Here is a 13,195-nt window from a genome sequence, read left to right on the forward strand (position 1 = left end):
TTTAAGAAAATGAAAATTTACTTTATGATGACAACATGGTTCCAAGTAAACCAGAAACAGTGAATAATCCCCTAACCTGATATATATCATAAATCAACAAAACCACAAGAATAACGAAACACTATTACAAAAGAAATAAATTTGCACAGATAAAAGAGAAAACATCCGACAAGACGAAACCATCTGATACACACTGTTTCTGTATGACCGAGAAAGGCAAAATATGCATATAATCATGGGTGGCAAGGGCTCATTACACTATTACAGCAACCCAAAATGATATCTTCCGTCTGCTCGCATCCAAATCAATTTACAGCTACACTTGCAGACTTGATTTCATCATCATAAATTACTGCAAGCTCTATTCCAAAACTCAGACTATGAAGCAAGTACACAAGGTAGAGCAGCAGAGGATGTACAGGACATATAAAAAACCAGATGTTGTGGTTCTCTTGCAAAATTGTGTACTCCTATATGAAGCAGCTTCAAAGTTCATCAAAACAAATTAAAAAAGCTCCTCTGAATTGAACTTGTTCCAGGCCTCCTATTATACACAAAAAGGATAAATATATAAGAAAAGAAGAAGAGTGAAGCACGATCAGGAATGAGTCGAATGTAGTCAAAAGAATATTCTTCGAAATTGAAAAAAAACCCATATATAGCAAGAAATATATACAAACTTCAAGACTATTCGGGCACTTCAGAGTCTAAAGCCTTTTCTCTAGAAACAATAATACAGAGAAAATAGTCCCCAAATATAACCGCTTGAAGTTAAATAGCATAATATACTTAGCAAAAAAATTAAACTTAGCAAAAATAAAAGAGCATAATATGGGATTTACCTTCTCAGTACAATATATGCATACATTAGATACATTCTAAACATGTTGGAATGTCTCAAAAGAGAACTTCGTTCACATAAGACTATGCTAATTGGACTCCGCTAAAAGTGTCCAAAATGGATACTTGTTCGAGTATCAGACTTGGCAATATCTTGTAAATTTAACATGTTTTTGGCCTAAAATAAGCGTCTAATACCCAACAAAATGAAGATTCGGGGTAGCATAGCATAAAGATTATGTCAAGCAGTCGATATATCAATCAGAAGGAATATTGTACATATAGAAGATACCTTAAGCAAGTCGAACACCTTCTCAGCAATATACTTCTGTTGAATATTTGCACCCTTTTGTTGTACCTTATCAGGATGTATGCACAAGGTTGCTTTCCTATAAACTTTCTTAACTGAAGCACCCGTAATCAGATCAGTCAATGAAACAGGCTGCCACCCGCATTCAGGCCAAAGCACCTAAATATTATTTAAAAGTGTAAAGATGGGTTCTCTACCAAACCGAATTGTTTTTGCAGGAGAATTTTTCTTTCAAAAACTCAGGTTAGATTAAAGATAAAGATGAAAAATACACACATATTGCAATGTTGATAGCAGTGCACGCAAGTTTCCCTCTTTCCCAGCTGCCCAACGCTTGATCTCAAAATCTAATGTTTCAGCAAATCTCTGAAATATATAAAGATTTAAGTTAGGCAAGTTAACCAACAGAGGGCAGAAAAATATCCTTCAGCCTTAAGTCTTTGAGAATATTCATTCCGTGTTTCTTGTTTCCTTGTTCTTTTGACACAAGTAGAGTATCTCAACTTTATAAAGAAGATGGCTACAGAATGTTAATTGATTTCATAAGAACATGATACAAGTAAATATCTTAGCAGGACAAGATAGTTCTGTACAGTCCTAACTATACGTGCTCCACATAGTTAAGGAATTTTTAAGCCATAGTTTCACATTATGCGACTCCATGCATTTACTTCTTTTTAAAATTTACACATGCATGTTCAGGCGAGGGGAACGAGTCTGTGACTCTGTATCATAATTGTTAATTTATTTTAAGGTCTAACATAATAAAGGCAAGCAAGATACTCAAAAAAAGCCCTAACGATAATGTGAAGTTTGACCGTGGGCCGAATATTTACAGGTGAAAAATACTCCCTCCATCCCAATTCAGATGACCCTTTTGCTAATTTCACACATATTAAGAAGTATTAAATGATTGTGCTTTTTTCCATCTCTACCAATATTTATTGTGCTGATGGTACATTGAAAATGACAAATAAGAAAGGGTAAATTTGGAAGATTATTGATATTTGTACATTGAAAACAGCGAGGCTCACCTAATTTGTGATAAATTTCTTTTCCAAAAGGATCATCTAAATTGGGATGGAGGGAGTATATTCTAAATCTTGTGTCTAAACTATTATGATGACAATCAAAGACCAGCTACCATACCCATGAACTTGACCAAATTTATGAAAACATCTAATACGAGATGCTACAACTACTTACACTTCTTTCTTCCTGATCTCTTTGTAGCTGAAGGTCACGTTGATTCTTTTCAGCCACTGCTTTAGCCTGAAAATAAAAACCAAAACATTAGAAGTAAACTACGTTGCGGGACGGGGTTTGTGGGTGGGTGGGTGGGTGGGGGGTGGGGGGGGGGGGGGGGGGGGGGATGTTTATCAATTAAAGTCGATTTAAGTTATCATTAGGTAAAGAAAGTCATACCGCACGCTCCTGAGTGCGTTGATGGCGTTCTAATCTAGCTTTTCTCCTTTCTTCGGTCTCCCCTTCAACATCCTGGAAATCTCCACTTGATGGAGGACCTTTTGCAATTGAAAACATTTACCAAGTAACACATCAGAAAAGTGGTAAAAGAGTGTAAACGTATACAATAAATAAAACATTGATGAGATACCTCCAAAAATTGAGCTGAGATCATCTACGATGTTAGTGGTCGAAGATGCCTTCTTCATGTTTGACGTGACTCCACTTTGAGATGACCTCCTAGTGCCATCAGCCCCTCCCCTATTTTGAGAATGTGGATCCAACGAAGGGTCCTGGTAATTGGGACACAGCATGTGTACAATTACAAAATAAACATATACTCTTTAACTTCCTATGCAGTGAGATGAGCAAAAATTCATGGTACATATAAACCACTATGCTTCTTACCGAAGAGCTCGCCCTTGGCCTTGGTGCACTGTTTGGTCGAGAACTCATGTTGAAGAACGATTCTAGGTCATTATCATTCTTTTGTTGGCTTGTTCTTGCTGCTGCTGCTGCTGCAGCAGCTGCAGCTTGCCTATCTCGTGCTTCTGCAGCTGCTCTTTCTCTAGCTGCAGCAGCAACCCGATCCACAGCAGCTCGTTCAGCCCTGCGGCGTGCTTCTGCATCAGCCCTGGCAGCTTTTTCCTTGGCTTCCTTTTCTCTTGCTTCAGCATTTGCCCTTTCCCTAGCTTCTGCAGCAGCCCTTTCTGCTCTTTCTCTTGCCTCGGCTGCTGCTCTACTACGTGCTTCAGCTTGTGCTCTCTGAACCGCAGCTCTCTCACTTTTTAGACGAGCATCTGCAGCGGCTCTTTCACGGGCCTCTGCAGCTGCTCTTTCACGAGCTTCCCTTGTAGCCCTTTCGACAGCTTGTCTAGCCTTTTCTCTTTCGATCTCCCTGGCTCTTTCTCTCTCTAGTCTCCTCTGTTCTCTTTCTTCCTCTTCCCTCTGTTGCCTCTCGCGATTCAATCTCTCCTGATTTTCTACGATTTCCTCGTCCAGTACATCTTGCTCATCTTTTTCGCGCTGCACAGATTCTTTACTTCTAGCAGCCTTTGCATTCTCTCTTTCTCTTATCTCCTTAGCATTCTTCAACTTTGCCTCAGCACGATCCACAGCATCTTTCATGGCAGCAGCAGATGCAGCAGCAGCAGAGTTTGTGCTGCTGTTGTGCCCGGAACTGATTTCAAAATTTTCATTGAAATTATTGTAATTTCTAGCCATAGCAAATTCTTCTAGTTCATCTATCGAAGAATCCATGGTATTCTTTGGTGCAGAACGGAAAGGATTGTGACTCTGAGGGTACTGAGCAGAAGATGGTGGAGAAAAATCATTGCCTTTTTGTCTACTGTTTGAAGTCGAGAAGGCTTTTTCAGATTTTGATGTGTGTCTGGGTATTGGAGGAGGGGGTCTTGAAGGTGGTGGAGCTCTGGTGGGTTGTGTAAAGAGAGGAATTTCGGATACAGTGAGCCATACTTCTTCAGATGATTGTGAATGTTCTTCCGTTCTATAAGACTGATCAGACTGGGAATTTGACTCACTGACATCGACACTATATGAAGGAGAAGAAGCTCGTTGCCCAGTTGGTTTTTGAGACCCAATTGGGCCAGCAGGCATTTCAAATAAGGTTTGATGAGATTCATGATAATCATCAACAGGCACCTTCTTCTGAGAGCTTCTCTCTGTATAAGTATTAAAAGCTGGTATTCCAAAAGCTTCAGTACTAGCAGATTCGTCTGTCCTCTTCATGCTTGATCTTGCCCTAGCTGGGCTCCCATCTTTCCCAGAGTTTTTAATTCCAGATGAATGTGCAGGCACAGATTTAACAAAATCGCCAAGGGGGTCCAAATCATTAAATACTCCTGCACTCGCAGATGAATTGTTTTCCTCTGTATTTCCAGGTTTACTAAGCTTGCTGATCTCTTCTAGAGGATCACTTATAAAAGACACCCCTGGAGTTGAAGTTGATTCTAGTACCACAAAAGGGTCATCTATCACCTTGGATGTCTGATTTGAATTAGCAGGTGGTCTCGAAGTTTGATTGGACTCGGGTATAGGCCTGCACAAACAAACAACACGAATATGAAGTTAATGAACTACTTCTCAATGATGTGCAGAGTCCACAAAAGTTACAGGCATGTCAAATAAATAAATGGCAAGAGAGATTATTTAAAAAGATTTTGTGACCATACATGTTAATATGTACCATGGTAAATGCTTTAGTTTCATCAGACGGCTTGCATAAACATAACTTAAAAAATGCATTTAAGTTAGACATATGCCCAAAGGTAAGTTTACATATTTAGGTACAAACATTTGACTTGTTTGCATGTAGGGGAAAATATCTGCAATGAGAACCACATGCAACATATAACAGTGTTGAAAACATTTCAATCACAAATACAAATTTTCATATATTTGTAACAATTCTTTCTTCGGAGCATAGAGAGTATCAGGAAAATGATCTCAAACAATAAGGAAAGCTTGCTCGATAAATGATCTTTTCCCATTACGAAAATATTTTCAACAGTTCAAATTCTGTCACCTATCTTCATCATTAAAATAGAAATAAAAGCAGCAATGTAAAACAAAAATTTGTGTTTATCGCTGCATGAAAAATGTGGAATTATTAAATCAGACACAAAAGCTTGCATAAAGGTCATGATAAAAATTTATTGTCTTACTCATTAAAATTAACTCGATACCAAAATAATTTTGAGTGAATAAAAAGGCAGCTGCTTTCCCATCATTGTTGAGCTTGAAGATTTATTTCTTTCAACTGCTAGTAACGAGATAGAGGAATGCTATCTACTTGATCCAAATATCTTTTACCTAAAATGACACATACTAGTAGCATGTGCACTGGCATGATTAGAGGTTATAACATATTTAGCACTGCGATTCAATTTGTGATGATTGGATATCTTTGACCCTATCAGTATGAACTTACAATCAGAACAAAAAAAACCTCTTAAACTTCATTTCACACTACTGAAAACCCAATTTCAAGGAGATTAATGTGCTTCGGTATTATGATTCTTATTTGTAATTGATTTTAATCTAATAAAGAAATACTCTATAATCAATATAAAGATCATTAAGAAATCCAGTTATACTAAATGCGCAATGTATACATCAAAATGCTAAGCCTGAGATACAAGGCTATCAACTTATGAACCATTTAAAGAAAAACCTCATTTCCTACAGCAGAAGATTTAAAATTTCAAAACTTTCCAAAAAAATCTCAAAAAACCACGAGGCAAGTACACTATACTGCTTGGGTAGAGCCATCGGTAAGGCCTACTTACATCCAAACGTTACTAGACCCTACTTCCAAGTAAGAAATACATGTTTGGTTATATTCGTTTTTTATAAGAATTTAAAACCTTGGCCAATTCTCTCGGTCTAGAACTACCAGCCTACCATCTTGAAGGAAGAACCTATTGGAACAACGAACCTCATTAGTACAATAGTCATGACTTGTTAGTACTACAGTAAAGTAGTAGTATGACATCTAGGGGTATTGTAGTCTTTTCAGAGTTAGTTACTTATAAGAGTCTATAAGTAGAAGTTGTAATGGTTTTCAGATTATGATTTGAATATGAAGAAAAATAAATATTTTCCACAATCTTTCTCTCTCTAGTTTGCTAGTCATTTTCTCTCTCTACAACTAACTTTCTGGTCATGTTAGCCTATCTCTCACAACTATTCTCGACCTCTCTAGTGAATCTCTCTAGTTTTCTGTCTTCTAACTCTGCAATTCTGGTCTAATCTCTCTTGTCCTCCCTGTTTATCTATAAATCTACCTGCTATCTTCAATATATGTGCTGCTCTTACTAGATAAACCTATAAGAAACTACAAAAAGATTCAGAAAACTCATTCAGGACTACAAATCCAACCTGCACGTGTAATAATGATAGTATGCATGATAATATAACATATTTATTCACGGGAACTCATAGTTATCAAGGCGTCATCTGGGCGAGAAGGCGGTGGAATAAGGACGGCGTCTGCCCTGCCTGTATTTTTATGTACTTAGACAGCTACTAGATGAGTAGGCAACGCCTAAATCTGCATAATTCTGGTTATTTCCGGCCCATCCAGTGTTATTAAACGTGATACGTGCATAGAAGCGCAGAGGCCCCCTGGAGCATAAGCGCAACGCGCAATGCGAAATGCGCAGATTTATTGAATACAAATAAATATACATATATAATCGATATTTAAGTAGAATATTGTTGATTTATAGATAAGAAGACATTTAATTGATGAAAAAATAAAATGCATCATGATATAGATCCAAAGTAGAATAATTTGAAGTCAAAGTAACAAAGAATTGCATAATTAGTCCATTCTTCGTCTTCATCATTAATATCCACAAGATCATCATCTTCACTAATATAATTCGGATTTTCAACAAAGTCTTCTTCATTATCCTCAAGTCATATGTGTGTATACAACAATTGTATGTATAAATAAATCAGTATATACAACATATGTGTATCTATATGCAAGAATCATATAAAAAGATGAGTTTAATCTTCGTCTCCCGTTCGATATCTATCATTCTTGTATGTATATATGGTTTGTATCTATTAGTGTCAGTTGTCCGTACGTTTTTTACCCATTTCCTTTGAAAATGTCCCATCTTTACAAAAGCGCACTTATCTTGCGCTTTTTGAACTGCACATAAGCACTCGAGGCACATAAAAGCGAGCACAGCACTGGAGGCACACCACATCTCCCAAACGATGAGCTTCAGAATCAATATTTTTTTCTAAAGTTTTCTTCCCAGAGCTATACAAGCATATAAACATATACTATACATACAAGCATATATTTATGTTTTTCCAATTATTATACACGCATATATAATTGTATAAAAATACATAGTTACATACACAGCATATATAACTACATAATATATATATATATAATATATATATAACCACATATAATATATGTGTGTGTGTGTGTAACTACACATATATGTAGGTAATCTGTTTTGTTATAACATATAAATGCATGCATATTAAGAAAATAATGGAACCATATAGTCCGCCTAACGGTAGCTTAGGTGAGCGCCTAGCCTCGCGCTTACAAGAATTAAGTAACTGCCAACTGAAGTTACTAAATAAACGCTTTCTTCTCTACCTATTATTCGCTATAATAGTCAAAGAAAACATGAAACATAAACAAGAAGCATAAAGCAGATGAAAAATGGAAACAGGACAGGAAGCATAAAGCCACAAGCATATTTGCAAACAAATCATATTCAACTTCCTATCACAACAGCACTTCTACAATCAACATAGTATAAATATACTTTCAACATTAAGTAACCCACCCCATCTACAGCTATGTTTACCCTAATATTTAATTTAGCTAAAATACCCATGCTGGAGATGGATATGACGTCACTTTATTTCGCTCACCACTTGTTTCGCCGCAAAAATATTCAAAATTTCCAAACATTAGATTTTAACACTCGAACACAATTCCATTACGGAGACATCTTGTGGGACCAGGTAACATAGATCTAAAGTAGTAGCCGTCCCGCAAATTCAAAACTCTTATATAGATTTGTGCAGGTAATAATTCATCAATTATATGTAAAAAATCACATAAATTCAGTAAGCTAAACAAACAGCAGCTACCCGATAAATTTAATCATAACCACATGTTCACAAAAGACACAATGCGAGTGCAACAATACCTGTTACTCGGACTACTGCTCCCGAATCCAGGCAACAAATCATCAAAATCACTGGCAGTCCTGCTAATACTCTTTTTCTTCGGCTCCACCTTCTCCTTCTTAGTCAAATTCCCCAAAAGATCCTCAAAATGATCCCGACCACTACTCCCCTTGCGAGGCGAACTAGCAATATCTGCAAACACATTCTCCTCAAACCTACTACTAGACGACACCGTCTTACTCTTCAAACCAGGCAATCCATCAAATATATCGTCATCATACACCGGCTTATCGTAAACCGGATCAGACGACGGAGCCGAATCCCATTTACTCTTCGCCTCATTTCTCGAGGCCTTAAAAATCGAATCGTAATCGAAATCCGACATCGAAGAAGCAGCAGCCTTGGCATTCGAATTGCTCGACGAGTACTTCGGAGGCCCACCGAACACATCGCCGAACTGATCATCGGAAAACGGGGCGGACGAGGGACGATCCGACCCGATTCCAGCCGATTTCATCGGCGCCGATTTGCCTTGCGGTTTGTAACCTAAATCGCGAGCAAAGATACCGAAATCATCCATTGATTGATCTCAATTAGATCAGATCTGACCTCGATGGATCTCAATTGACCCAACTCAACTCAATTGATTTGATTTGTGTGTGTATAATTAAGAATATAGATGTATGTCTGTGTATGTATAGGTGTGTATAATTAAATTAGAGGATGCAAACGGCGGACGATGTCTTCCCTCGTTCGTCTTCGTCGTCTTCTTCCTCTATTTTTTCATTGTTTGTCCATTATTGTTATTTTGAGTTTGATTTTTATTCTCTTTTGTTATTTTTGCAATTTGACTTTTAAAGTTTGGTTAAATATTTTTTTATGCATCGCAGGTAAAAAAAATCATGTTTTTTTTATAATTTTTTAAAGACAACATTTTATCCTCAGCTTGAAGTCCGGATTTTAAGGACCGTTTAGGTGAGTTTAAAATAAGTGTTTCTTCCGTAAAATAAAAAAGTGTAGTAGAAGTTAAAAGCAAATTAAGACTTATAAGTGATTAAAGTGTTTGGAAAAAAAGTAGAAGCCCTGAAACAAAAGCTAGCATTCCTAGATTTTTATAAGTGCTTCTTGACTTTTTACACAAACGGTACGAATAAGTGCTTCTAACTTATAAATTCAGAAGCCGGGCTTTTAAGTTGCAAACAAACACCCACTAAGTCATCTCTGACTTTAAGCTAAAAATGTATGTTCGTGTAATAAGTCGAAAGCTGGTTAAAGTTAAAAATAAGTCAGAAACTGACTTAAAGCCAGAAGTTAGTTTGAGGTACTTTTTTCGGTGACTAATATTTTTTGAATTTTTTTTGATAAAAATTACTCTTAGATAATAAATTACTCATAAATTATTTTTATTATTACATTTGTAATAACTCATAAGTCATTAATAAGTCAAAATTAACCAAATAAATATTTTAAACTCTTATAAGATAAGTCACGTTAAGTCAAAACTAACGTTAACTCATAAGTTATAATTTCAGCGAAACGGGCTTTTAGTTTTAATAAATCGATCGGGTTCAATTTTGTTATTATTATCACAGTGTTAAAATAATGACAAGACATTTTCAATAATATAAAGAACATTGTCATTGTGTTATTTGAAATTTTTATGATATATCTCATCTCAAAAAATAATTTATAAGATGTAATTTTAATTAAATATACAAATAAATTTGTTTCCAATTTAAAGTTAATTAGTAATTTATTAACCACTACAAATGTATGAAATGTATTTTTGTTATTCTCTTTTATTTCTTGAATGCCAACAAAATAAAATTAAATTTATACATAAACTTTACTCGAATGGAAATATTTAAAATTAATGGGGATCGTCTGTGTTACATGTTCAAGACTCTTGTGTTAATATTTCACGTAATACGATTGATATTTTTATGAGATAACATGCAAAAATCATATATTTAAGGATGTCAAAAATTCAATTGCATTAACAAGTTATTAGTATAATATTAGTGTTATATGCTCTATTATTTAGGGAAAAATATAACATACATCTTAATCACTAAATTGATTAGTTGAAAATTATAATTATTCAATAAATTTTAATAGATTTATAATCAGCTTCGTTTTATATATTTGATATTTTAGCATATATATCAATAATAATCATATTTGTTTTTATAAAATATCAAAGTGGTCTGAATTCAAAATTATATGTCCAAATAATTTAATTTAATTTGTGTGACTTTTATCATGTTTTTGAAATAGATGCAGTAGGCTAAGTAGATTGAGGGATTGAAAGCACATATATTTTGTATCGAATGTTGGATGAGAATCAATTAAAACAAAGAAAATCAAGTGGAAACATCCATATACAGGACGTCTGAAACTCAATGTGGATGCTTCAATATATGCATGTTCTAATTCGTTCTTCATTGACATGATATTATGTGACCATAACGGTTCATTTTTTAAGGGTAAAGCGATAAAATTCCCGTGAATGTACATTGTTTGAAGCTGAAGTAGTGGGAGTCTATGAAACTTTGCATGAGGTGGTGTCGACTATTTCACAGCCTCTTACCGTAGAGACGGATTCTCTCTTGATGGTATCGGCTCTATAGACAAGTTGAAGATATCAACTTGAGGTTGGCTCAATTCTGGAAGCTTATCTGGACACTCTTTCAAATAAAAATAAAATTAGAGTGTCCCATTTTAGAAAGCTAGTAAACAAGGCAGCGTTCAATGGCCCGAGTTCCATGTTCGCTTAAAAGCTACAATATTTTTTAGACTTATCCACTTTTTGTGTTAGAGACAATCATGTATGAATCCTTTGAGTATTAATGCTATGTGGTTTTTCTGGTCAAAATAATAATAATGAAGGACAATGATACTTAATTAAATATCTGAAGTTAAAAATTAGTCACATAATTAAATAGAATCAAGTCTCACATAAGTCACAGAATTAAAATATGATAACTCTTACACATACTTGATAAGTTACATAATTCTAACTTAAACTGATTCATATAAACAAGATAACTCCATTCTTGGATAATTCTTCACTTAATGGACTTTTGAGTTGTGAGCCTTGAACTTTTATCTTCTATCAATGCAATTCAATCGGTAGACATCCATTAGTCATGTGCCATACTTAAACTTTTTATCTTCTATCAATGTAATTCTATCGGTAGACATCCATTAGTCATGAGCCATACTTTTAATTTGACACAGATAAAAAAAGTTGTGAATTCAATGGAAGATTCATTCGTATGTGAAAATAATTCTTGACATGTTCTCTAGCACATCAGCATCCTCATCTGTGTATGCATCTTCGTCAAACTCCATTTCATTATCTAATATTTATTTGTCATTACCAATATTTTTCAAGTGACTACAAGTAGAAACTCTATAAATTAATACTCGGTAAATTAATAAGCTCTCTAAAATAATAAATTTGTCCGGTCCCGACTTGGGTAAATGTAAAAAATTGAAAAACTCGATAAAACAATAAGATAATAATTTTCTGGGAGATCCCAATATAATTTTCTGTCCCAAGAAAATCATAAATTAATAATTTATAGAAATGAAAAAATATATTACACTCTATTGAAATATGATTCAGTAGTTATTTGTTCTCGTTTTAGATTTCGCAACACTCTTTAGATGAGAAACCATATTGTGAAATATGTTTTGAATACTCTAACATATTCATGTAATTTATATATACCAAACTTGCTCAAGTATACATTGAACCTCTTATTTACATTTAATGTATTGTATCTCAAATGTCATTACTGATTTCCAATACATATGAACACAGTAATTACTATTTTACAATGAATCCCATGGAATGTAATCCTAAGAGGCATGGACTAATTTGCCGTTTTGTTTGGTATATTAATTTATATACAGTATGCCATTTTGTTTGGTATGTACGGTATAATCAGTTAAAAACTCTTTAAATTAATAATTATTAATTTATCGATAAATTAATAACTCTCTAAACTAATAAATTTCTCCGGTCCTGACAATATTAATTTATAGAGTTTTTAGTGTAGTTTATGAAGCTTGAATGTCTCTACCTTCATTCATCATCATTTCAATCCTTCTCACTGTCAATTTCCGTGTTTTAACCTCTTTTACCGATTACTCCCTCTATCTCTTTCATTTCTTTACACTTTCTTTTTTTGGGTGTCCCATTCAATTCTTTACATTTCAAAACTAACCAAGTATAGTCAATGGGTCCCACCACTTCTCTAATTTTCTTTCCTTTCCACACTACTTTATACTCCATTATCTTCTTTTTATACATTAAAAATCAATGGGTCCCACCACTTCATCCACTTTTCTTTCTTTTTTTCACTACTTTATTCATATTTTTTAACCTCCGTGCCCAACCCATTCGATAAGAAATGGGAGGGACGGAGGGAGTATTTTATTAGGAAAACCAATCATTATGGCTTCTTTGTCTTTACTATCTTTTTTATTCTTTATATCCATTTGCATCTACCATAAAATGATTTAGATCGTTAATTTTCTCATAGATTTTGTGATATCTTATTATTGTATCATCAACCAATGTAACATATAATTTTTATAATATAATTAGATACTATGTTAAACTAATGAAAGCACCACTACAGAGTCTTGTTATCTATACTAATATCCACTAATTAATGAACAAATTTTAAAAATATATATTACTCCCTCCGTCCCCTTTTACATGTCCATTTTGACTGTTGACTAGTCAAATTGACTATATTTTGATTGAAATTTATATGTAACAAATAATTGAGAAAAATGATAAAAATTCTATCATTAGAAAGTATTTTTAGTCTATTTTAATATGCAACTTTCAGATTTTAAAAATAATAA

At 34.4% G+C, this 13,195-nt stretch overlaps 1 protein-coding gene across 1 annotated transcript; it reads right to left on the reverse strand.

Annotated features, from left to right (window-relative positions):
- LOC108223096 (auxilin-related protein 2) lies at nucleotides 1-9,149 on the reverse strand. Its single transcript, XM_017397166.2, has 8 exons — nucleotides 8,332-9,149; nucleotides 3,023-4,673; nucleotides 2,766-2,907; nucleotides 2,576-2,673; nucleotides 2,357-2,422; nucleotides 1,427-1,516; nucleotides 1,133-1,309; nucleotides 1-544 (listed from the first exon to the last, which is right to left on the reverse strand). The coding sequence occupies exons 1-8, from the start codon at nucleotides 8,889-8,891 to the stop codon at nucleotides 506-508; spliced, it is 2,823 nt and encodes a 940-aa protein (XP_017252655.1). The 5' UTR covers nucleotides 8,892-9,149; the 3' UTR covers nucleotides 1-505.
- Nucleotides 9,150-13,195: the final 4,046 nt, after the last annotated feature.

The sequence above is a fragment of the Daucus carota genome, chromosome 5 (genome assembly GCF_001625215.2).
Source record: "Daucus carota subsp. sativus chromosome 5, DH1 v3.0, whole genome shotgun sequence".
Taxonomy (NCBI): domain Eukaryota; kingdom Viridiplantae; phylum Streptophyta; class Magnoliopsida; order Apiales; family Apiaceae; genus Daucus; species Daucus carota.

What these genes read in the sequence shown, in the direction of transcription:
- LOC108223096 (XM_017397166.2), bottom strand. Translation starts at nt 8,891, where the DNA reads ATGGATGATTTCGGTATCTTTGCTCGCGATTTAGGTTACAAACCGCAA. An exon ending in AGCAGTAGTCCGAGTAACAG is followed by an intron (nt 4,674 to 8,331) that starts GTATTGTTGCAC and finishes TTGTTTGTGCAG; the next exon opens with GCCTATACCCGAGTCCAATC. An exon ending in GAGATCAGGAAGAAAGAAGT is followed by an intron (nt 1,517 to 2,356) that starts GTAAGTAGTTGT and finishes TATATATTTCAG; the next exon opens with AGATTTGCTGAAACATTAGA.